Consider the following 23,629-nt stretch of genomic DNA (forward strand, 5'->3'; position numbering starts at 1 on the left):
TCTAATACATCATTTTGGGAAAGGCATATAACAACATGTAGGCAGTTATTATTCTATCATTAGTTTGGGGGTACACTCTTGTTATTTTATCATCTTATAAATATATCTGGAAAAATCACATGTTGTGTTTACAAGTGTATTATCATCATGGTGCTTATATAATTTAAACTTCCTAGTTCAGATTTTCTTTATCACATATCATTGAACTTTTTCTTTTTAAAAATTTTACAATTAATCTCTAAGTTCAATGAGTACTTTGCCATGTCTAAAAGAAATTTCATGTTGGCTGCTTATTTATTTGCAGTGTAGCAATGAAAGACAGAAGAGAAAAAACCCGACAACCAGAAAACAAGAAAAAATATAACTTGAAAAATAATTCCAATTTTCTGCTCAGCAGTGGCAATGTTGTTATCCTCTTGGTGTTTAATACTTCCCTCCACTCAATTTGGCGGAACCCTGGGGGGGCTGCCCACTAAAACCTAGAGACTGTTTTTATCTCTAAGCTTTGGGCTTTCTTGGCTGTGTTTCATTTTGGGTGAGTTTGCAGTGCCCTAACACCAAGGATAATGAATGAAGAAAGGTAACATGAGAATAAATCTACAGTAAGGGGAGGAAGACAAAAAGCCCTATCGGTATTCTTACAGTTTTCTATTTATTTTTTAATGTTTTGAAGTTCATTTTTTATTAGTAGTATTTTCAACTGAAAATTCCAAAATATTCACAACCATTAGAGTCTGGAAATGGATTTTTGTTAAATATATTTTTCACTAGACTTCCAACACTTGTTCCTGAATAGAGTTACTGAAATTGCATAATCTCAGTGAGAGATTTGAGAGCCAGAGTTTTCTCAGGAAAAGAGTATTTTTCTCAATAAATACATTGTGGAAATACAAATGTTTGGGCAGTTTCGCAAGAGAGATCTAAGGCTGTAACAAGTCAGTACAGAGGCTTATCTCTTTATCAACTCCGTCCCTGGATCTCACAGTACTGAGGCATTGAGTCATCACTATAAGCATGATTTTGGTATCAGGATTATTTATCTATGACCTACAATTAAAATTAAGATCAAATTTCTTGAGGCTCTGGCTGTATGGTATATTCACCACATTTATTTTAAGAATGATAATAGAAGTACAAAGATATATCATTATAAAACATTTGTAGTTTGTAATGATTTATTATTTTTTGAAGTGGTTTCTTACCTATTAGGTTACTGTATCTTTTTTAAAAAATTAATTTAATTTATTTATTTTTGGCTGTGTTGGGTCTTTGTTGCTGCGTGTGGGCTTTCTCAAGTTGTGGCGAGAGGGGCCTGCTCTTCTTTGCAGTGTGCAGGCTTCTCATTGTGGTGGGTTCTCTTGTTGCGGAGCATGGGCTCTAGGTACGTGGGCTTCAGTAGTTGTGGCACACGGGCTCAGTAGTTGTGGCTCACGGGCTCTAGAGCGCAGGCTCAGTAGTTGTGGCACATGGGCTTAGTTGCTCCGCAGCATGTGGGATCTTCTCAGACCAGGGCTCGAACCCGTGACCCCTGCATTGGCAGGCGGATGCTTAACCACCTCGCCACCAGGGAAGACCCAGGTTACTGTATCTTGATAATAATGCTGTGTAGCCAGTGGGGCAGGTGTACTGAATTTATGTTAGAGATACATGGTTTGTTTTCCAACCTCATATGCCCAGGTGGCTAGTAAGTGACAGAGGCAGGATAGGATCCCAAAGCACCCTTAAAATAAACAAGACTTGTGGAATAGAGACCAAATCCAATGCAGGAAACTATAATTAAATGTATTAAGCACTTAGTCTCTCTATGTTTATTTCTTTTTGCAATATACCTTTATTGTAACTTGAAGAAGATGATTAGGCAATATCACCATGGGAACTATGGGATAAAAACTGATTTCTCAAAATAATTGATTTCTCTGGTTTGCTAATCCTACAAGTACAATTAACTGATCAATATAAGTTTTTACTGTGATCATTACTATAATTTTTGATTCAGTAAGTTGCCTAAATGTTTTCTATTCCTAGCTTTAGCTCTACACTTCATTAGTAATTATATTTATTACTGTGTAAATATTTCCACATCACTCTATCCATATATATGGGTAGCTGGTTTTTGGCCCAAGCCTTAGCGAACCATATTAGAGAAGGGAATAGGTCATACCTTAGAAAACTTAGGTGTTTGCCTCTCATACCTGGGAAGAGGACACAGAAGTTCACCCATCAGTCAAAGCCTGAATGAACAGATTAGAAGAAGTCTACACAAGGGAACATCTAAAAGAGGTACTTGAAAAATTTGTTAAGTAACATATTTTCTTTTTTTCCCAAACTTTAGAAGAAATAGAAACCACATATACACACATTAAAAAAAATCTTGGCTAAAGACTAGAGTTGAAAGGAGCAAATTCCTATTTTATTTAAGCCCCATTTCAAACATGTAATTATTGTCAGCTCTTGAAATATATGGGATTAATTTTCATATTGTATATTAAGTCTTTGTTTAGATTTTCTCTCTAGATGCCTGCTTTTTTTTTTTTTTTTTTTTCAGTATGCGGGTCTCTCACTGTTGTGGCCTCTCCCGTTGTGGAGCACAGGCTCCGGACCTGCAGGCTCAGCGGCCATGGCTCACAGGCCCAGCCGCTCCACGGCATGTGGGATCCTCCCGGACAGGGGCACGAACCCATGTCCCCTGCATCGGCAGGCGGTCTCCCAACCACTGCACCACCAGGGAAGTCCCTAGATACCTGCTTTTAAACCACCTTATTTTTTGTTTTTACCATGGGGTGGTGAAATTACAGTTTTTCACTTTAATGATAATAAATCATAATGTGAAAAGCAGTTTCCAATAATGAGCCTTAATTATTATTTTCTCATTTATACTTCACACTCTGTCTAAGAGAATGTTGTTAACTTATCCTCATTTGATAGAGAAAACAAATAGTGATTCAAAATGATAAAATAACTTTTCCAAGAAAACAGCTTGTAAGTGGTTGTGCAGATGTTCTAATTCTAAAGCAAATGCCTTAGTTATTGCTTTATACCGTCAAATTTTAAAAAAGTTTTGGTAAAAGAAAATTTAAATATTATTAAAAATTATATTTACACATTCCTCTGTGGATTGATTGGTGTGATTTGTTGTTATCAAAATGGTTAAGTCAAAATTTGAAAAAGACACTACAGATTTGATTAAGGCAGTCATCATCTTAGAATGGAACCATGCTCCAAAGCATGTTGACAGCATAAGTTTTTTGGAACTCTGAGCATGCAATATTATAAAGGAAGTTTATGTTGATAGGCCAGCTGGTAAAAAATGAGTGAAAGAGACTCAATGCTTAAGGTAGGCAATCATCAATGACCTAGTCCAGGTCTGAGGTCTGGCAAGAATGCTGAATTAGACCTCGTTCAAGGTAGTTTTTCTTTGCTATCACTTCCAACCAGCCAACACGGCTTGAAATGGATCTTTGTTAGGTAAGGATACAAGTGATTTTGTGGATAAAGCTCACAGGAGCTATCTTAGTCTACTATGGCTGCCATAAGATAATACCATGAACTAGATGGCTTAAACAACAGAAACAAATTTCTCACGGTTCTGGAGGGAAGTCCAAGACCAAGGCATTGGCAGAATCAGGCTCCTGGAGAGAGCTTTCTTCTTGGCTTGCAGAAACCACCTTCTCTATATGTCCTCAAGTGGCCTTTCTTCTGTGTGTGCATATATAGAGAGAAGGATCTCTCTCCCTTCCTCTTCTATAAGGTCACCAATCCTGTCAGATTAGGACACCACTCTTATGACCTCATTTTAACATTAATTATCTCCTAAAAGTCTTATGTCCGAATACAATCATATGGGATTATGGTTTCAACATATGAATTTGGGGTGGGAGGGACACAATTCCGTTCATAACAGAAGCCCTCCTAGTTTCTTAAGAAAGTGTCTAAACTTGGTTTGTAGATTTGTTTCAGAAGCAAAGTTCACTTCCCTTTTGTCATTAGGCTGTGGGAAGAGATACATCAGCCCTAGAGTTTGCTTTCTAATGTGTAAGCCAATTCTTTTCTTTCTGCACAGTTACAGACTACCATGTTCTATTTCTTGTTGCTTAAAAATTAAGCCTGAGGTAGGACTGGCCATGGCCTGCCACATTCCTGTAGGAAATGTAGAATCACCTATACTACAAGGATGCCTAGTATCCAGTTCTCTCAATTTATGTGCTTTTGTTGGGTTTTTGTTGTTATTTACTAAGAGGGGGCGTGTTCTGAGAAAACTGTTCTGTATAATCTCTTCTAGGAAGAAGGTGTCTTTTAAAGTTCACAACAAGAAGGAAAGACTTGGCAGGTAAAACAGACCCTCACTGCCTAATCCCTTCTCTGCTTCATTCCTCAACTGTAATCACGAATCATATGTTCCAGAGCAGAAAGCACTGCCCTGTATGTCAGTCCTTATAACTTGAAATTAGAGAATAATTTTTACTCAGCCAGTTAGTTTTCTGGGCTATGAAATTACTGAGAAGTTTTATTTTAAGATTGGATTTTTTTCATAATTTTGCATAATAAAGTTTATTAAATTATCCTAAGGGCCTGAAAACTAAGTATGTACCATTTGCTGTAAGATTTTAGGAAAATGAGAAGTTATGATTACTCTTATGGAAAAGGATGTAGAGACACTCCCAACTGCAGCAGAGAGGAAATTCTGTGGTAAATCCCTACTCACAGGGTCTTCCTTACCTCTCCACCCCTGGAATCATGCTCTGATTCAATCTCATAAATGCTATGGATATATTGGTTCTGTATCAAATCTCTGCTCAAATGGAGTCTTTTCAGAATCCTGCCTTGAACACTGAGACAAAATATCTCCATGATTATGTTACATTCCCTTTCATGTTTTTTTTTTTAAATCACTGCACTTATCCCTATGTAACACATTTGCTTACTATCTGTATTCTCTGTCCTTAAAAGCGACAATTATATGTTTTTTCTGGTATCTAATAGGAGCTCAATAAATGTTAATAGAACAAATCAATGAATTAAGGGTTCTGCAAAAAAGAAAGTAGGGCTTCTCTGGCGGCGCAGTGGTTGAGAGTCCGCCTGCTGATGCAGGGGACACGGGTTCGTGCCCCCGTCCGGGAAGATCCCACATGCCGCAGAGCAGCTGGGCCTGTCCGTGAGCCATGGCCGCTGAGCCGTCTGGAGCCTGTGCTCCACAACGGGAGAGGCCACAACAGTGAGAGGCCCGAGTACCGCAAAAAAAAAAAAAAAAAAAGTCACTGGAGAAATTTAAAACAAATGTATAAACTAAAATTATTTAAAACTGTATGAATGAAAGGGAACATAATAGACTTCAATTATAACTTAATCCTCTACTAGACATGACAATAAGTATTCAACTAATTATTTCTTCCTTTTCTCCACCCTTACTTCTAAGAAAACCTGTCCATATTCTCTACTCATAAAGTCAGCTCTCCAAACTCCTATTGAATAGATAATAATGAAGTCACCTTAGCATCTGGCCACTGCTGACTTGCCAAGGGGTAGACATATATACAGAGTCAGATGATTTGCTGGTCTATAGAGAGAGGTGTGGTGTAGACTTCCAGAGAGGGCCAAACAACAAGAGCTCACTAGAGAGGCTGCAATGGTGATCTTAGTTGTTCTTTTTTTTAAAAAATTATTTATTTATTTTTTATACAGCAGGTTCTTGTTAGTTATCTATTTTATACATATTAGTGTATACATGTCAATCCCAATCTCCCGATTCATCCCACCACCAACAGCCCCCCACAACCCGGTGATCTTAGTTGTTTACATTCTAGTCTCTGCCTTAGCTCATGACTGTATGTTCTCTATAATACTCCATAGTCTATCAATGAATTCCAATTGTGCCCTTGAGGTCTTATTATATGTGTTGTTTATTTCATCTAAATGAATCTTGTTTTATGACACATAATTAAAATGTGATATATTTTATTATCACCATAATTGGCATAATGGTCAATGTCTTTTTATTTTAAAAAGTCAATAACAGAAAAGTAAATGCATTTAAGGAATTTTTTCTATGTGTATTTTGCAACTAATTTAGTTATAATTTTATGATACAAATTTAATTTTTTCATTCAAAAATATCTATAGTATATTCTTTTAATATAATTTTAAGACTATAATAAGCTTATAAGTTCTAGGTACCTAGAAATTTTATTTTTCCCATCTTTACAATGAGAAAAATACAAAAAATGTTAACAATAAAACCATCCAGAAATTGTCTATTTAATTTGTGTTTGACGCCATTTAGAAAAAAATGTAGTTTGGTTTTCATCTAAGTGATATATCTGTTTAAATCTAAAGTAAGCATTCTATAGTGGTTACTAGAGCCAGAGGGATGGGGAAATTGGGGAGATGTTGTTTAAGGGCACAAACTTATAGCCAGTAGATAAATAAGTCGTGGAGATCTAATGCACAACATAGTGATTATAGACAACAGTACTGTATTATAAACATCAAAGTTGCTAGGAGACTAGATCTTAATTGTTCCCACCACAAAAAAGAAACGATAATTATGTGATGTGATAAAGGTATTAGCCAATGCTATGGTGATAATCATATTGTTATGTATAAATATAACAAATCTATACATCATGCACTTTAAATTCACACAATGTTATATGTCAAATATATCTCAATAAAAAAGTTAGCATTCTATTTGGTATTATTGAGATAGTATGAATCATAGGCAAAATTTTACTATGACTATATATTACTAACTATAATAGATTTAAATAAATATTTTCATCCAAAGCAGGAGAGTTTTAAGTATTTGTAAGATGTTCATTGGAGCCATGAAATAAGAAGCTCAATATGTAGACATGGAGCTCAGGGTAGACATCTCTGTAGAGACAGAAATGTGAGAATCAACATAAAAATGAAAATTACTCTGTGGAGTGCTGAGGTTGATTTGATTAACAAGTACTTATGTAGCATGTTCTATGAAGCAGGTGTTCTTCTGAATGATTGTGCAAATATTAATTCACATAATCCTCACAGTAACTCTATAAGGTGAGTGTGAAGATGGGGAAGGAACACCCTATAAGTGAACTGTGGAGAACAAGGATGAGGGAAATAGGTCTAAGAAGAAGATTAAGAAATAGACAGGGAAACAAAAGGAAACCTGGGAAGCTGTAGTGACATAGATGCTAAGGAAGTGAATACTTCATAAAATTGGCACAAGTTGACAATGTCTAGAGCACAGAGGGTTCAAGTACAAGAGTTAAAAAACATGCATGGGGTTTAGTGACAGTGGCATTGTCAGTACCCTTGCACACTGCAAAATAAAATTTGGTACAGTGGTGGGGGGCAGCAACTGGCGACCTGAGGAAGGAATTGGAACAAAGGCTATGAAAACAGCAATTGAGGACACCATTTTATAAATCTATACTGGAAAGTAAGAGAGGGTGTTTGAGGGAAACTTTTGTGGAGGGCTTAGTTTAATATGATTCTGCCACTAGAGAGGAAGAGACAAAAGCTAAAAATAAAATAAAATAGAGACTGAGATCCTGTACACAAGTAAAGAGGGTATAAACTTGGCCTGAAGAAAAGAGTAACTTCCATTGAAATGAGGTTTTCTCTGTGGGGAGAAAAATAGGACACATTTTTTAGGGGTGTGTGTGTGTGTGTGTGTGTGTGTGTGTGTGTGTGTGTGTGTGTGTGTGTGTGTGTGTGTGTATGTGTGTGTATGCGTGTCTTATGATGGAGCTGTTGAAGAGTAGACAGAAAGTTGAAGATGTTCGGACTTCCCTGGTGGTGCAGTGGTTAAGAATCTGCCTGCCAATGCAGAGGACACGGGTTCGAGCCCTGGTCCAGGAAGATCCCACATACCATGGAGCAACTAAGCCTGTGTGCCGCAACTACTGAGCCCACATGCTGCAGCTACGGAAGCCCACACATCTAGAGCCCGTGCTCTATGACAAGAGAAGCCACCGCAATGAGAAGCCCATGCCCCGCAATGAAGAGTAGCCCCTGCTTGCCACAACTACAGAAAGCCCTTGCACAATGATGAAGATCCAGCACAGCCATAAAGAAAGAAAGAAAAGAAAATTGAAGATTTTCTTGCTGTGATTCAATTTTCTATGTGAAGAAGAGGCAGAGATTTTCTGTTCAAAATGTCAAGAAATAATGGACTTTTAAAAATGTGAGGGTTTGCCATTTTCTCCAGGTAAAATAAAATGGCATATCGAAAATCTTAAAGGATTATGGGCTGCTGGAATCCCAAACTATAAATTCATAGTAATTTGTGCCTTCAAAATTCAGTGCCCTTTCCCTCCAGATTCAGGAATTAAACTTTTGAAGGATTCAGAGTTGGATTTTATCAACTGGACAAAGATAAAGGACAAAAAAGGCAGGACTTTGAGTAGTGTTGGCAAGGGGAAGTATATAAGAGTCTTATTATTTAATCGTCGACTAAAAATTTTTCCTAAATGTGTACTTTCTTTGTTAAAAAACATAGATGATACTTTAAGGTACTGATATGACACTTGGGAATTTAAAAATATGAAAATGACTAAATGCACAATCTTTTTAAGAATAAGAAATAATATTACATTTTTAAACAATGTAGGTATGCAACATTGACAATTATTAGATATGGCAGTATATCCATCCACCAGATGTAATATTATACAAAGTTAAATTGGTAATGATAATGACTAGAAGAGTAAGAGGGGATTAATCATGGTAATATGAATTTTAAAAGCTGTATACAAAAATATATGTATACTTTAAGATCAACTAAGCAAAAATTGATGTTTATACAGAAAAATATGCTTTAATAAGAGAAATTAGATCAGTGAGATTATGGATATATTTTTGTCTTTTTTCTTTAACTTTGTAAGGTTTTGTTTCAGTCATCTCATTTGCTTATGCAACAACAATTCTCTGTCACTTTTCATTGATAGATAACTGAATATGTTCATATGTCCAGTTCTCAGGAAAGGATAGCCTATGCCCAACTAAGGAATAAATTTATAAATAATAAACTCTTCATTAATCTACATTAATCATGGTGATTCCATTTCCCTTACAGACATTGGTTTAGCTATTTCTATTTCATAAATCTCTGACCAATGAGATGAGAAAGGAAGCATGCTATCTTCCAGGGCTGGGGAGCTTTTGAAAAAGGTCCTTATTCTAAATGGAGCCACATGGGAAGGGCACATAATATTTCCTTCCACTTGTTTTGTCTGTATGTGATGCTTGTGACTGAAGCAACCATCTTGTAATGTTGAGGAGAACTATCCCTAGATAAGGATGACCTGCTGTTAGTGATGGAAATAAAACGATGGAAAGCACTTAGATCTGTGTTGAATTAACAAATCTTGAAGCATCCTCTGTACTTTGTATAATGTGAACTAGTAAATGGCCTCATATTTAAGCTATTCATGCTATGGATTTTGCCTTCCAGCAGCCAAATGTAACCTGACAGTTATTCTGCTGTTTTTATTTCACAAACTGGCTATTAACCAACTTTTTCAGCGTTTTTGATTGGAGGATGCTTGGAGGATGGGCAAATAATATCATTACTATAAAGCTCAGGTCAGAATCCCCTTTTCTTATCATTAAAATTATTTTGGGACTTCTCTGGTAGCACAGTGGATAAGACTCCATGCTCCCAGTGCAGGGGGCCTGGATTCGATCTCTGGTCAGGGAACTAAATCCCACATGCATGCTGCAACTAAGAGTTCACATGCCACAACTAAGGAGCCTGGGAGCTACAACTAAGGAGCCTGTCTGCCGCAACTAAGGAGCCTGGCTGCCGCAACTAAGACCCGGTGCAACCAAATAAATAAATAAATATCAAAAAAATTATTTTGCCCTTAAAATAATGCTGATGTTTTGCTTTATAAAAGTCAGATTTTCAGATTATATTCTAAAAATACACCCAGACTAATGATAAAATATGGGAAACAGTGAAGCAAAACATTTTGAACCTGGTAAGTAAATTAATATTGGAACACAGTAAAATACAACCAAAACAACAACAAAAACAAGCCTCCCCAAATAGTTGGCAGACTATTCACTCTAATCATGTTTACTAAAAGACTGGCCAATCCTTCAGGAAACATCTATTGGATTTGGCTCTTGTTACAAGAAGTCATATTTCTGAAGAACTGCTTAATATGGAATTCTTTAATGTTAGCAAATATGTCAAATCACAACATTTATCTGTATTTTAGACTGTGACAATTTCACTGATAAAAAAGCTTGTTACTCTCTCTCTCTTTTGGATATGAAGTGGTTGTTAGGTATGATTTTATAAAGCAGGGAAGTTTCTTCTAGGAATGAAATGTTAAAAGCTGTTTACTGTGTAGGTCTAATTTCTTGTCATTTGTAATACTATGAGAAAGAAAACTTAAAAAAAAAAAACAAAAAAAAAACAGAGAAAATAAATAGCTATGCCAGGAAAAAAAGTGAATATCTTCATGTTACAACCAAATAGCATACAACATATGTAAACTAAGTTTACTTTAAAAATTTTAAAAAGCTGAAGTGAAGGGCAAGGTCATAGAATTATATACTGCTAGAGATATAAAAAACTACAGGGATAAATATCTAGAATATCCTGCGTTTTTTAATGAGGACACTAAAGCCCTGAAACTAACTTTTTCTTCCAAAGTCTTACATTTGCATATTGACAGAGCTTCAACTCAAACACAGGAATTGTGACCATCCCAAAAAATGTCAACTGCAAGCTTAAGAAAGACCCATTATTTTCACAAATATCTTCTTCTTTCTTTTTTCCCGTAAAGTGAATTTCAGATTATTTACATTCTCTAGAAATTAGCAATTCATCAAAACATAAGTAGGGGATTTTTATTCTCTGTTTTGGACTAAAGTTCTGTATGTAAAATAAGTCAAGAAACTCACCAATTATTTTTTTAAACTTTTGTGTTTATATTTTTTAAGAGGAAAAATAATCTCCCTCTACATAATAATAGGGAATATTAATTATTATTACTAGCTAAGAGAGAAGAGTGAGAGAACTGGATGTGGAGAAGGAAAATTGAGAAGCAATAAGAGAGAGTGGGAGAGTAAAGAGATAATTATAAAGTTAAGAATAGTGGAAACGTAGGGACTTCCCTGGTGGCACAGTGGTTAAGAATCTGCCTGCCAATGCAGAGAACACAGGTTCAAGCCCTGGTCCAGTAAGATCTCACATGCCACGGAGCAACTAAGCCTGTGCGCCACAACTACTGATCCTGCACTCTAGAGCCCGTATGCCACAACTACTGAAGCCCACATGCCCTAGAGCCCACACGCCACAACTACTGAGCCCATGCACAGCAACTGCTGAAGTCCACGCACTCTAGGGCCCGTATGCCACAACTACTGAACCCACGTGCTGCAACTACTGAAGCTCACGTGCCTAGGGCCCGTGCTCTGCAACAAGAGAAGCCACTGGAATGAGAAGCCAGTGCACCACAATGAAGAGTAGCCCCCGCTTGCTGCAACTAGAGAAAGCCCACGTGCAGCAATGAAGACCCAATGCAGCCAAAATAAATAAATTAATTAATTTTTAAAAAGAATAGTGGAAATATAAATATGTAAAAATATTTCTGAAATTTGTAACAAAGGTCCAAAGAGAGTGTATATATTTTACTAAGAAAAATACAATGAACAAAGGAAAATAAGATAGAAATACATAATAAAAGAATTAATGCCAAAGATTCTTCCTTATATAGTTGCCCATAGCTACCAAAACTCTTAGAAAAAAGGTGCGGAATTATTTTGTCTAGATATTACAGTTAAATTTGTAAGACATTTTTTCAAAAGAAGGTGGCATTCATTTCTTTCAATGAGTTTACCTTTCCTCATCACAGGGTCTCTTCTTAATCTAACCCAGTTTAACAGCAAAGATCTTCATAGTATGCTGTTTTCATTTCTTTAAGCAGGAAAATAAATAAATAGATAAATAAATAAATAAAACTTGGTATTATATATCTAAACCAAAATGGAGATTTCTGAGGATATAATTCTGGTCAACTACTAATGCCAGTAGCCCCAAATGGAAGGAAATAAAAAAGAAAAACAAAGGAATACAATGAATTTTGGTGTGAGAAAAGAAAAGAATTGAATATATTAACTATGTCTTTATTATCACTACTGTCCATATTAGAAAGAAAATTACATAGACAGACCTATGGCTGCTTCTATTTTTTCTCCTGTTTGTATCTGCTCTTCTAGGCATCCACTATTTAGTAAGATAAGAAAACGGTATTTTAGGACCATTGCTTCTCTGATTATATGTCTATCAATCAATCTATCTCCTGATTACATAATTAATTCTAATTAATCTATTAATTAATATTGAGTATGACATCTTAGGCAGGAAGTATATGTATTTTGGAAAGACAGTTGAGATCTTCCTAACAGGTTTCTAATTAGAACCTTGATTCATAGCTTATGTAATTCAGGTTATTTTACCTTTTTTAATTTTAAAGATCAATAGATAAAGTCAAGTCTGCTTCCTCATTTCCCCTCAAAGTCTGTTGCCATCTTAGATTTTGTCTCTGCTCAGACAAATATATTGGAAACTTCTCAACTTCCTGCTTTTGATAGTATCTGTTGTAGTATGAGAAAAGGAGAGCAAAATGTTAGTCCATGTATGGGAAGTTCCCACAAAATACTCCTATACTGTCATTTCCTTGAGAGAAAGAGAAGCAAAATTTATACTCAGTATACCTGAGGCTAGATATTTATAACATTCTGGTGTCAGATAAATAATCAGGTAACTTTGTTTCTGACTATGAAAGTGTTATGATTCCAAAAATTAGCTAAAGTTTCTATACTTAAGTACAATAAACATGTTGAACCAGTAATGATCAATTTTCTCCCTCCTCAATGAGAGTAATTCTGCGGGTGAAGTAAGTCCGAAAGTAAGAAACCTGGGAATTTCTGATTGTGCTCTAATGAAAAGCAACTGAGCTTAGTTCAAGATTGGAACTGCAGCTGTTGGTGACTACACCCATGACATTCTGAGTTCAACTTTCTGAGTCATCATTGTAAAGGAACAGGGGCCCCAGTCAGCTAAGTCATGGTCCTCCAGGAACCATTAACATGTTAATCTTCAGCCACTTCCATTCAGACTGTAAAATGTCAGACCCATGAAACAATGAACTATGGATTCAGAGAATGAAAGGAAACTAGTGCTACTTCCTTTTTTACTCATGGCATCCAATAAATAGTTATTTTTTCTCTTGGTTCCTCACATTGAATGCTCATTATTTTACATTTTTATAAATATCTGCTAGTTTCTCTAAATTGCCATTCTTTTTTCTCCTATCCATATTCTACCTAACACATAGTCAGGAATCAGATAACACGTTCTTGTTAAATGTCCTAGTTAATTCCCCTGATTGTAATTTTTTGAGAATGAAGACCAGAGTTTTTATTTGTGCCAAGTTACTTGGCACAAATAAATCCTAATAGGCTTATTTATAAGTTAAAATCCTAATAGGCTTATTTATAAATGATTAAAATTTATCACTTTTGGCTTCCCTGGTGGCGCAGTGGTTGGGAATCTGCCTGCCAATGTGGGGAACACGGGTTCGAGCCCTGGTCTGGGAAGATCCCACAAGCCATGGAGCAACTAAGCCCGTGTGCCACAACTACTGAGCCTACACTCTAGAGCCCGCGAGCCACAACTACTGAGCCTGAGCACCACAACTACTGAAACCCACACGCCTAGAACCCGTGCTCCACAATAGGAGAAGCCACCGCAATGAGAAGCTTGCACATTGCAACAAAGAGTAGCCCCCACTCGCCTCAACTAGAGAAAGCCCGCATGCAGCAACGAAGACCCAACGCAGCCAAAAATAAATTTAAAAATAAAAAATAAATTAAAAAAAAATTATCACATTGTACACTTTTTGTACCCTGCATAAGTTCTAATATGTAAAAAGCACAGTTAATACTCAGCTTTAAAGATATTAAAAATTGAATCTGCTTATTCAAGTGTAATGATTGAAGATCTTAAAATAATTTAATCTCTTCCAAGCCTTCTCAAAAAAGATCTTTTCTCCAAGATTTCTTATACATAGGATAAGTTATCCATCTCTACCCCACCCTCATCCCTCCTATGTCAAGTTTATCTGCCTTTGAAATCTTTATCTTGCCTTCTTCGGGATATATTACTACTTGACACTTTTTTTTGCGGTATGCGGGCCTCTCACTGTTGTGGAGCACAGGCTCCGGACGCGCAGGCTCAGCGGCCATGGCTCACGGGCCCAGCTGCTCCGCGGCATGCGGGATCTTCCCGAACCGAGCACGAACCCGTCTCCCTTTCATTGGCAGGCGGGCTCTCAACCACTGCGCCACCAGGGAAGCCCACTTGACACTCTTTTTTGATCCCAATGCTATATACTGTTTTCCTTGGATATTTAATCATGTCTCAGATATATTTTTCATGGTGATATGTAAGCTCCTGAGAGATCTGAGGAAAACTATACATTCCCTTCTAAAGAGCAAATACATGGCTCAGATATTTTTTCACACATGTTTTTGAGGACCATCCATGAATGCCCATTTACTCATATCTTTTCAGAAGAGGCTTACAGTACCTATTAGGAAGGATAGATGGTCACTTGTATCTCTTTGGCCTCTGAATAAGGAGATGGTAATATGGAATGCAGGTGGTGGTTGGGAGAGCAATGTTGACATAGTAGTGATAGGGCAAACACTGGTACCTAAGGAACCTTTTCCTTTCTTTAGGGATATAACTGATAAATGCAAATGGCTTTAAAGGAGTTTCATCCAGAGTTTACCACAAATAAAAAAACAAAAAAAACCAACAACCGTCTTTTGCCATGTTGAGGCTAATCTAAATTCTCCCTAGTTAAACACTTTTCTTCCATTGGAACATTCTCCAGCAATTCCTTAAGAGAAAAACATACAAAAAAGAGGTTAATCTTGGGAAATCTGAAACTTGAAAAAATTGTTGGCACTGAAAGGAGGGCCTGAGTGTTTCTAAGGTAAATTGCTTATCTCATATTTTATAAACCTTGCATGAGTGCCAGGATGTAGATGCCATAATGATTTCTTTACTGTGTACCTGTTTTCCTTTCCTCATAGACTGAATAACTATGCTAAAGGAGACTAAAACCACAGAACTCAAATAAGATGCATAGAAACTTCAATAATGTACACACTCTTACATAATTATAAAAACAAATTCTAACGCTAAATATAATTTTTGTTTACAATATTTGTCATTTGGGATTATCTATTTATATTAATTGGTGTATATAATTAAGCAGGAAACACCTGAAACTTCTTTCATAGAAAGAGAAAGTTTTAATTTGTGCTGTCAATGAACTTTCACAGCTTCCAATATGTAGAAGTATCCAGGAATCAGGGGAGGAAAGATAATTATGAGAAATTGTGATAGGAAACCATCAGTAAAGGCAATCTTTAATTCATTGCAAAACTCTGGAGGCTTTAGGTAAATAACATTCAGCACTCAGAGTTTTGGAAATGCCTGTTGAACAAGTGACAACTTGATTGGTTTTAAGCTTGTAGAATGAATTTGTTATCTAAAATAGAAGAGAGTAAAATATTAGCCGCCCAAACAACTACTGTTATCAGAAGATCATAATGAAACAGCTTATCTGAAATGAAATAATTATTTTTTAGAAATAGTGAATTTAAGTTTTTCATTGTACAATCATGTAAATATATTTACTCATCTAACCTAGTTGCTGAGATATAGCACGCAAAAAATGTATTTATCTTATCCAGGCCAATGAATGAATTACAGTTTATATGCCCTTAAAATTTCTCATTCTATTTATTTTTAGTTTTTTAGTATATCATTAAAATATAATTTTAAAAAGTAGCCCTTCCACTGCATAGCAAAGGAAACCATAAACAAAACAAAAAGATAACCCACAGCATGGGAGAAAATATTTGCAAACGATATGACTGAGAAGGGATTAATCTCCAAAACATACAAACAGCTCATGCAGCTCAATATCAAAAAAACACAAATAACCCAATCAAAAAATGGGTGGAAAATCTAAATATACATTTCTCCAAAGAAGACATGCAGATGGCCAAAAAGCACATGAAAAAATGCTCAACATTGCTAATTATTACAGAAATACAAATCAAAGCTACAATGAGGTATCACCTCACACCAGTCAGAATGGCCATCAAAAAAATCTACAAACAATAAATGCTGGAGGGGTTGTGGAGAAAAGGGAACCTACACTGTTGGTGGGAATGTAAATTGGTACAGCCACTATGGAGAACAGTATGGAGGTTCCTTAGAAAAGTAAAAATAAAGCTACCATATGATCCAGCAATCCCACTCCTGGGCATATATTCAGAGAAAACCATAATTCGAAAAGATGCATGCACCCTAATGATCATTGCAGTACTATTTACAATAGCCAAGACATGGAAGCAACCTAAATGTCCATTGACAGATGAATGGATAAAGAAGATGTGGTACACATATATAATGGAATATTGCTCAGCATTAAAAAAAAAAAAGAATGAAATAATGCCATTTACAGCAACAAGGATGGGCCTAGAGATTAACATACCAAGTGAAGTAAATCAGACAAAGACAGACAAATATCATATGATATCACTTATATGTGGAATCTAAAAAAGAGATACAAATGAACTTATTTACAAAACAGAAACAGAATTACAGACTTAGAAAACAAATTTATCGTTACCAAAGGGGAAAGGTTGTAAGGAGGGATAAATTAGGAGTTTGGGATTACATATACACATTACTATATATAAAATAGATAATTAACAAGGACCTACTATATAGCACAAGGAACTCTACTCAGTACTCTGTAATAACCTATATGAGAAAAGAATCTGAAAAAGAATAGATATATGTATATGTGTAACTGATTCACTTTGCTGTACACCTGATACTAACACAACATTGTAAATCAACTATACACCAACACAAAATAAAAATTTAAAGAAAAATAGCCCTTCTACTTCCAGCTACAATGGATTAACGTTGGATTTATCCTCCCACCTGAAACAACTTAAAAAAATAAAAGTCAAAATGTATTAAATGATGGTTTTCCGCTAACTAAATATTAGTCAGTGAAGAGCAGTGATCCCATAAGGATGAGAAACAAGAGTTCAGTCCTACATTCTGATTTGCTCCAGCACACTGACTGAAGGGAGTTTCCACATACAAATTCAGGAAGAGGAGGTTCTGGAATTGCCCAGTGGTCTCCCTGAGTTTAGGAGAAAGCACGTTGTCTGCAGAGGCCAGGGTAGCTAGAGTACGCACGGTTAAGTAACAGAGTAGAGAGCTATACAGAAAGAGAGATCCAGAAATCTTCAGATGGCCCTCAAGTCTTCAGCCTAATACTGATCAGTACATATACAAGAGAAAAGTACCCAAGTTTGGGTAAAGAACCACCTTAAAGGGCTAGAGGGGAATAACACTTAGAACACATATAAAGCTGTGAATATTTTCTTGTCCCTCAATTGCAAAAACCCGCATTCATGGTGCATTAAGCAGAGTAGTCAGAAAGTTTTTTTCTCAGTACTGGGAAAAAAATTAACCACAGAATAAACATTTCTCTGAATCTGTCTAACAAAGCTTGACAGTAAGATAACAAAATACAAAATTGTTTCCAAGTAATTAAACTGCAACTCAGAATAGAGCTCAATATTATTTACAGGAATATAACATATTCAGCACTTAAGAAGGTAAGATTCATAATATCAGGCATTCAAATAAAAATTATAAGGTCTACAAAAAACAGTAACATATAACATAATGAGAAGAATCCAAATGACACAAAAATGACATAGAAAATAGAACTAAACTAAAATTAAACTAAAAATTTAACTGCATTCATAAACTAAACTAAATTTTTAAACTAAAATTTAACTAAAATTTTAACTGCACTCATATGTTCAAGAATCTAGAGAAAATATTGTGTGTTAAATAGAGAAAGAAGATAGAGACTCAAACTGAGTTTCTAGAGATGAAAACATTATTTGAGATGAACAATACACTAGATGGGATTATAAACACATTGGACATAGAAGAAAAGATAAGTAAATTTGAAGATATAATGATAGAAACTAAATTGAAACAGAAAAACACTAAAAATATTAATATTTTTCTTTTACTATTTTTGATTGTGGTAAAATAGATATACTATGAAATTTGCAATTTTAACTATTTTTAAGTGTACAACTTAGTGGCATTAATTACATTTATATTTTTGTGCAATCATCACCACTATCTATTTCCAAAATTTTTCATTATCCCAAACAGAAACTTGTATCCATTAAGCAATAACTCACCATTCATCCCTTCCTCCAGACTCTGGTAACCTCTATTCTACTTTCTTTTTCTATGAATTTGCCTATTGTAGATATCCCATGTAAGTGAAATTATATATTGTTTTTTTGTGTGTGTCTGGCTTATTTCACTTAGCATAATGTTTTCAAAATCATTCATGTAGCATGAATCAGAAGTTCATTCATTTTATTGTCATGTATGTTTGAAATTGGTTGCACATAGAAGAGTGAGTAGGCATTTGATATTTTGATTCATTCCTGGGATACTTTGAAGTTATTCCTAAAAGAACTTTAAAAATATTACCAATATTTTGCAACAAACACTACTATTCTGGAAACTCACCCAATTTATGAGATTTACTCCATTTCTAAGGCTTGCGAAGTAAGGAATGAGGTGATGTTTAGATTACAGGATTGTTACAGGATTCAAGGATGGGATAGATGTTGGTAAGAAACATGAATTGGAGAGACAGGATGAGTTTGGCAGCAGGGTGGTGGTGGCACTGAGGGTGTGGTACAGTTGAAGGGGGTCAATGGCACTCTATGCTTGGTAATAAAAACACTACAGTATATCAATGCTGTATTGATGGATACTTTTACATTCCTGATGTTGAAATAGCCTAATCAACAACATGTAATATTTATTCAGTCTAGAGAGAATGCTACCATCACATTTTTTTTTTTTTTTTTTTTTTTTTTTTTTTTTTTTTGGTTTTTGTGGTACGCGGGCCTCTCACTGTTGTGGCCTCTCCCGTTGCGGAGCACAGGCTCCGGACGCACAGGCTCAGCGGCCATGGCTCACGGGCCCAGCCGCTCCGCGGCATGTGGGATCTTCCCGGACCGGGGCACGAACCCGCGTCCCCTGCATCGGCAGGCGGATTCTCAACCACTGCGCCACCAGGGAAGCCCAACCATCACATTTTGATTGAGGAATTCCTTGCATTAAGTCTGTTGTCTCCCCAGGCACCTGTGGTCTATCAGATGGAGCAAGTGAGACAGAAATATTGCAGCACTGGGACTCCTAGTATGTATGGTTCATGGACCTCTTGTTTTTAAAATAATTTAAAAATACGGTTGTTCCAACTAAGAAAGAGCATAGAATCACAAAGGAAGGCCTGAAGAGAGATGAACATAGCAGATTTGACATATATCCAGTGCTTTTTGTTATTGCTTTTGAAAAGAAGAAAAGTGGAAATGACTAGGGTGCCTTCATCCTATTGGTAGCTGAATCCTAGGCTCTGGTTCTACACAGCACCTGTCACTTGAAGTGAAGACAGGGAGAGAAGTGTAATGGGAAGACTGGGCTCCTAGAGATGATACATCACACCAAGAAAGCAGTCACTGAGGATCTCAGAGACCCAAGAGAGGTGGTCTAGCATAAAGAGAACTCTCTGGAATAACTTGCATCCTTTCTTCATTTTGGTGAGACTTAATATCCAGAAACAAGGACTTCAATAGTCACTCCATGTCTTGAATTCAGATTTCTCCAAATGCAGATGGTAACAATCGAATAATTATAGTATTGGCATATTTCTATTTTAAAAAGTATAATGCATTTAAAAGTATTTTTTGGGGGGACTTCCCTGGTGGTAAGACTCTGCTCCCAATGCGGGGGGCCCGGGTTTGATCCCTGGTCAGAGAACTAGATCCTGCATGCTGCAACTAAAGATCCTGCATGCCACAACTAAGACCTGGTGCAGCCAAATAAATAAATAATTTTTTTAAAAAAGTATTTTTTGTCTTAAAAAAGATAACTCTGCAAATTAAATTTCCTGAGTTACATGTTTTAGATGGTAAACAAGAAAAGGGTGGCTAAAGACAGCCTTTATTGAGAATAGATGAGTTGGACTATAATACAATTTTTAGATCATGTCTACATAGCAAAAATAAATTTATAACTAATTTTAATATTATTATTCTATTTATTTAATTTATACTAATAAACAAGATTATTTGGAAAACCCTATTCTGAGTACTTCCCTTTCCTTTTCACATTGTCTCTCCTGTCCTACACCCCCTTTTTTTTTTTGGCAAGGATGTTTATTTTACTTTTTTTTCTTCTATTGAGGTGTTTGATTCAGCTGAAATCTGTATTAAAAGTTTGTGACAGTGAATTTAGTAAGCCAACAATTCCTAAAGAATCTATAGCATATCTACTATTTGGTTAGATTGCTAGGTGTTCTGAGAATACACAAAACCTTTTCAGCTTGGCTTTTTTCCTCTAGTAGTTTGTCATCTGTCCAATTATGGGGGTTTTTTTCTTATAACTTTATCTATTCTTGGCTCCCTTGGGTTTTTGTTGCTGTGTGCGGGCCCTCTCCAGTTTCAGCAAGCCTGGGGTTACTCTTCATTGCGGTACACAGGCTTCTCATTGCGGTGGCTTCTCTTGTGGAGTACCAGCTCTAGGCATGTGGGCTCAGTAGTTGTGGCACTCAGACTCAGTAGTTGTGGCTCGCAGGCTCTAGAGCGCAGGCTCAGTAGTTGTGGTGCACGGGCTTAGTTGCATGCACCATGGCATGTGGGATTTTCCCAGACGAGAGCTGGAACCCATGTCCTTTGCATTGGCAGGCAGATTCTTAACCACTGCACCAACTGGGCATTCCCCCAATTATGTTTTGAATTTGAATGATGTAGATAACTAAGATCAGGAAATTAATTCTTAGGAAGGAATAAGTTAGTGTTATAAAAACTATAGTTTAATACAAAAACAATTTTCTATTTCATAGATTATTTTTAAATTTAGCACTACTGTTTATAGTAGAAGATTCTAGGCAAAATAGTTGTACAATCAATAAGCAAATGAAGCCTAGAGTTATGGACAACCAATCAGACCAGCAAGCACTACCTGATGGCATAATCCATTTGAACAGGACTACATTTCCCAAAGAGGTTTTGATTTAGTCATTGGAGATAAAACAAATGCTTAAAGATATCATACTGTACCTTTAAAAACAGAAAATAGAACTTGTACAAGTCAGCATACCTAATAGAGAATGGAACCAAATAGTAGTATATATGCCATTAAAGCTCTCTAATAAGATTGTATAGTTACCTGAAGAAGACAAATTTGGCTTCCCAATATAACCATTCAAATTGTTAAAAGTAAATATTTTAAAGTTTTACATCTGTAATGTTAATTATCTGGATTTACATTAATAGTTTTCCAACTCTGTTGATCCCTAAGGATATTTTATACCATTTTATTAACCCATAGGCCCCAAATTAAAATTTCATACTCCAATACATTTTCAGAGATTATTCACCCTTCAGTTTAAGTATTAGATAAAATATAGATTATATGTCTTGAAATAATCATGCACTAGAATGATGAGTATAAAAGAATCCTAAAAATGTTTTATGAAAGGTTAAAAAAATTTGCAATATCTCAAAATTGACACAATTTTTCACCTCTGACGTAAATATTATGCTTTTACATATAATAAAATATGACTCTTTGGGCTGTGTTTCCTGTTTGGGTTCTGCCCTTTGTATTTAATGTTATCACAATTATACAAAGTCATTTTGTGACTAATTTCCAGAGCACTGAGTCACAGTGTGGCTGTTACTTATCTTTTCTTTTTTTTTCTGCAGAGCACTGCTCTTGACCCTCATTTTTCCATTAATACTCAGACAAACGAGTGCTTTCCATAATTAATTTTTTTTGTTTCATTATAGTTCTGTGGTTGTGTACTTCTATACTATGTGCTTTCTTTACTACCAGAAGCTAAATTTAATATCGTTTTATAAGCAACAAGAATATGACAGTACATCATATAGGTATGTAATCTATTGCTTTAATTTACGTAATTGTACTATATATAGTGCAATCCTATCTATTCTTATTTTAGTATATTTAGAATATGAGCTTTTGTTTTTGGAGACGTAAAATATTTTCTTAGAGAGATTAGTTAATGCTGGCAAGAAATATTTAGACTACAAGGATTCTAATGTTTATACCTTATTTTAAATATCACCAATTAATGGCAATGAAAGAAGTTTCTTTAAACGTATGGCTGCCAGACACTCTCTTTATTATATTTCTTTATATGTTACTAAGTAATGTTTAAAGGTTAAAAAAAATCTTCAGAAAACTCCAATTAAAGACACAATTAGTAAAGAACTGCCACCACAAGCTTAAAATTATAAACAAGGCTACATCTCACCAACTTTTTATGTTCATGGTCCTAAAAGCATAATCCTATGCTGCATATATATTTGCTTAAAACTAAATGGAAAATGCTGAGAATTTAGTTTAGCATTGCAATGAGTTTGTTTACAGAGAAGGGTCGATTTTCATTGTAGGGTTACAGACAATGGTCCTCCCCTACAAGTCTTTGCCTCTCAGCACTCTGGTTCCCCCCACACACTCCCCCGCCAAGGAAAAGAAATAAAAGTTACTTCTCATGGGGCTAGAAAGTATATTGCCAAGTACTCACGAGTAAAATCTCTGAAGAAAGTTCTTGGAAAGATTTTTTCAAAGCGGAGTTGAGGTCATTTTGTTTTCCCTTCCAGGCATTGAAAAGAGGATTTATCTTTTCTACTTCTTCTTTTAAACAGATCAGGAAACTGGGGAGTGAAGAATAATGAAAGAAATGCAATCTGATCCTGCCAGCAGTGAAAGGGCGAGGTAAGAATTTGACTTTTATCCAGCTCAAAGTCGCTCCCGTCTGTTGGAGCAAAGAGGAGCCTCAGAGCGGGTCTCAGAGATCACCCACAGCTGGGAATAGGCAGGCTTCCTGTTTAGGTCACTCCAACTCTTTTTAGACTAATTTCGCCAAATTATTCAAAAGCCTTTTCTATTATGAAGGAAACAGACAAAGGAATCAGCTTACACTAAGATTTCAGAATTACTATTTTTGCATTAACTATTTCTTTAACTTTCCAGGATTCTTTGTAATCAGTTAAAAAAAAAAAACCACTTTTTGCCCCCAGAGCTATGTATTTTTTCAATATTATATATATTTGTCATCATGTAGTTACTTAATAAAGTGAACCTTTTTTTTTGCAGTTTATTTCTTCTTCAAATTATTTCATCCACGTTTTCAATATATTTGTGAAAAACAGCTGAGGGCTATTGAAATTCCCTTTGATTAGAGAAGCAATGCAATGTATTGCCTGTTGCAGAATGTCAGGCTGTAAACCCTGCCTCAGCTACTTACTAGCTTTGCAACTTTGGTCAATTATTTAAACTCTCTGTGCCCCAGTTTCTTTTTCCCTAAAATAATGATAAAAGTTCCTAAGTTTGATATAAGTAGTAAATGGATTAATACATATATATATACACATATAAATAGACATA

The 23,629-nt window shown here is 35.7% G+C and overlaps 1 protein-coding gene across 3 annotated transcripts in view; it reads right to left on the reverse strand.

Moving 5' to 3' along the window:
- The window catches only part of TFPI (tissue factor pathway inhibitor), a 66,824-nt gene extending 43,760 nt beyond the window's left edge, over positions 1-23,064 (reverse strand). For 2 of the 3 annotated variants that reach the window (XM_067027534.1, XM_067027535.1), the window contains exon 1: positions 3,583-3,659. In XM_067027534.1, the coding sequence (XP_066883635.1) occupies positions 3,583-3,613 (31 nt within the window). In that variant the 5' untranslated portion in view covers positions 3,614-3,659. Of the gene's footprint in view, positions 1-3,582; positions 3,660-22,766 lie in introns of those variants that run through there. The other variant, XM_059052024.2, reaches the window with a different exon arrangement.
- Positions 23,065-23,629: the final 565 nt, after the last annotated feature.

The sequence above is a fragment of the Kogia breviceps genome, chromosome 2, assembly GCF_026419965.1.
Source record: "Kogia breviceps isolate mKogBre1 chromosome 2, mKogBre1 haplotype 1, whole genome shotgun sequence".
NCBI classification, from domain to species: Eukaryota; Metazoa; Chordata; class Mammalia; order Artiodactyla; family Physeteridae; genus Kogia; species Kogia breviceps.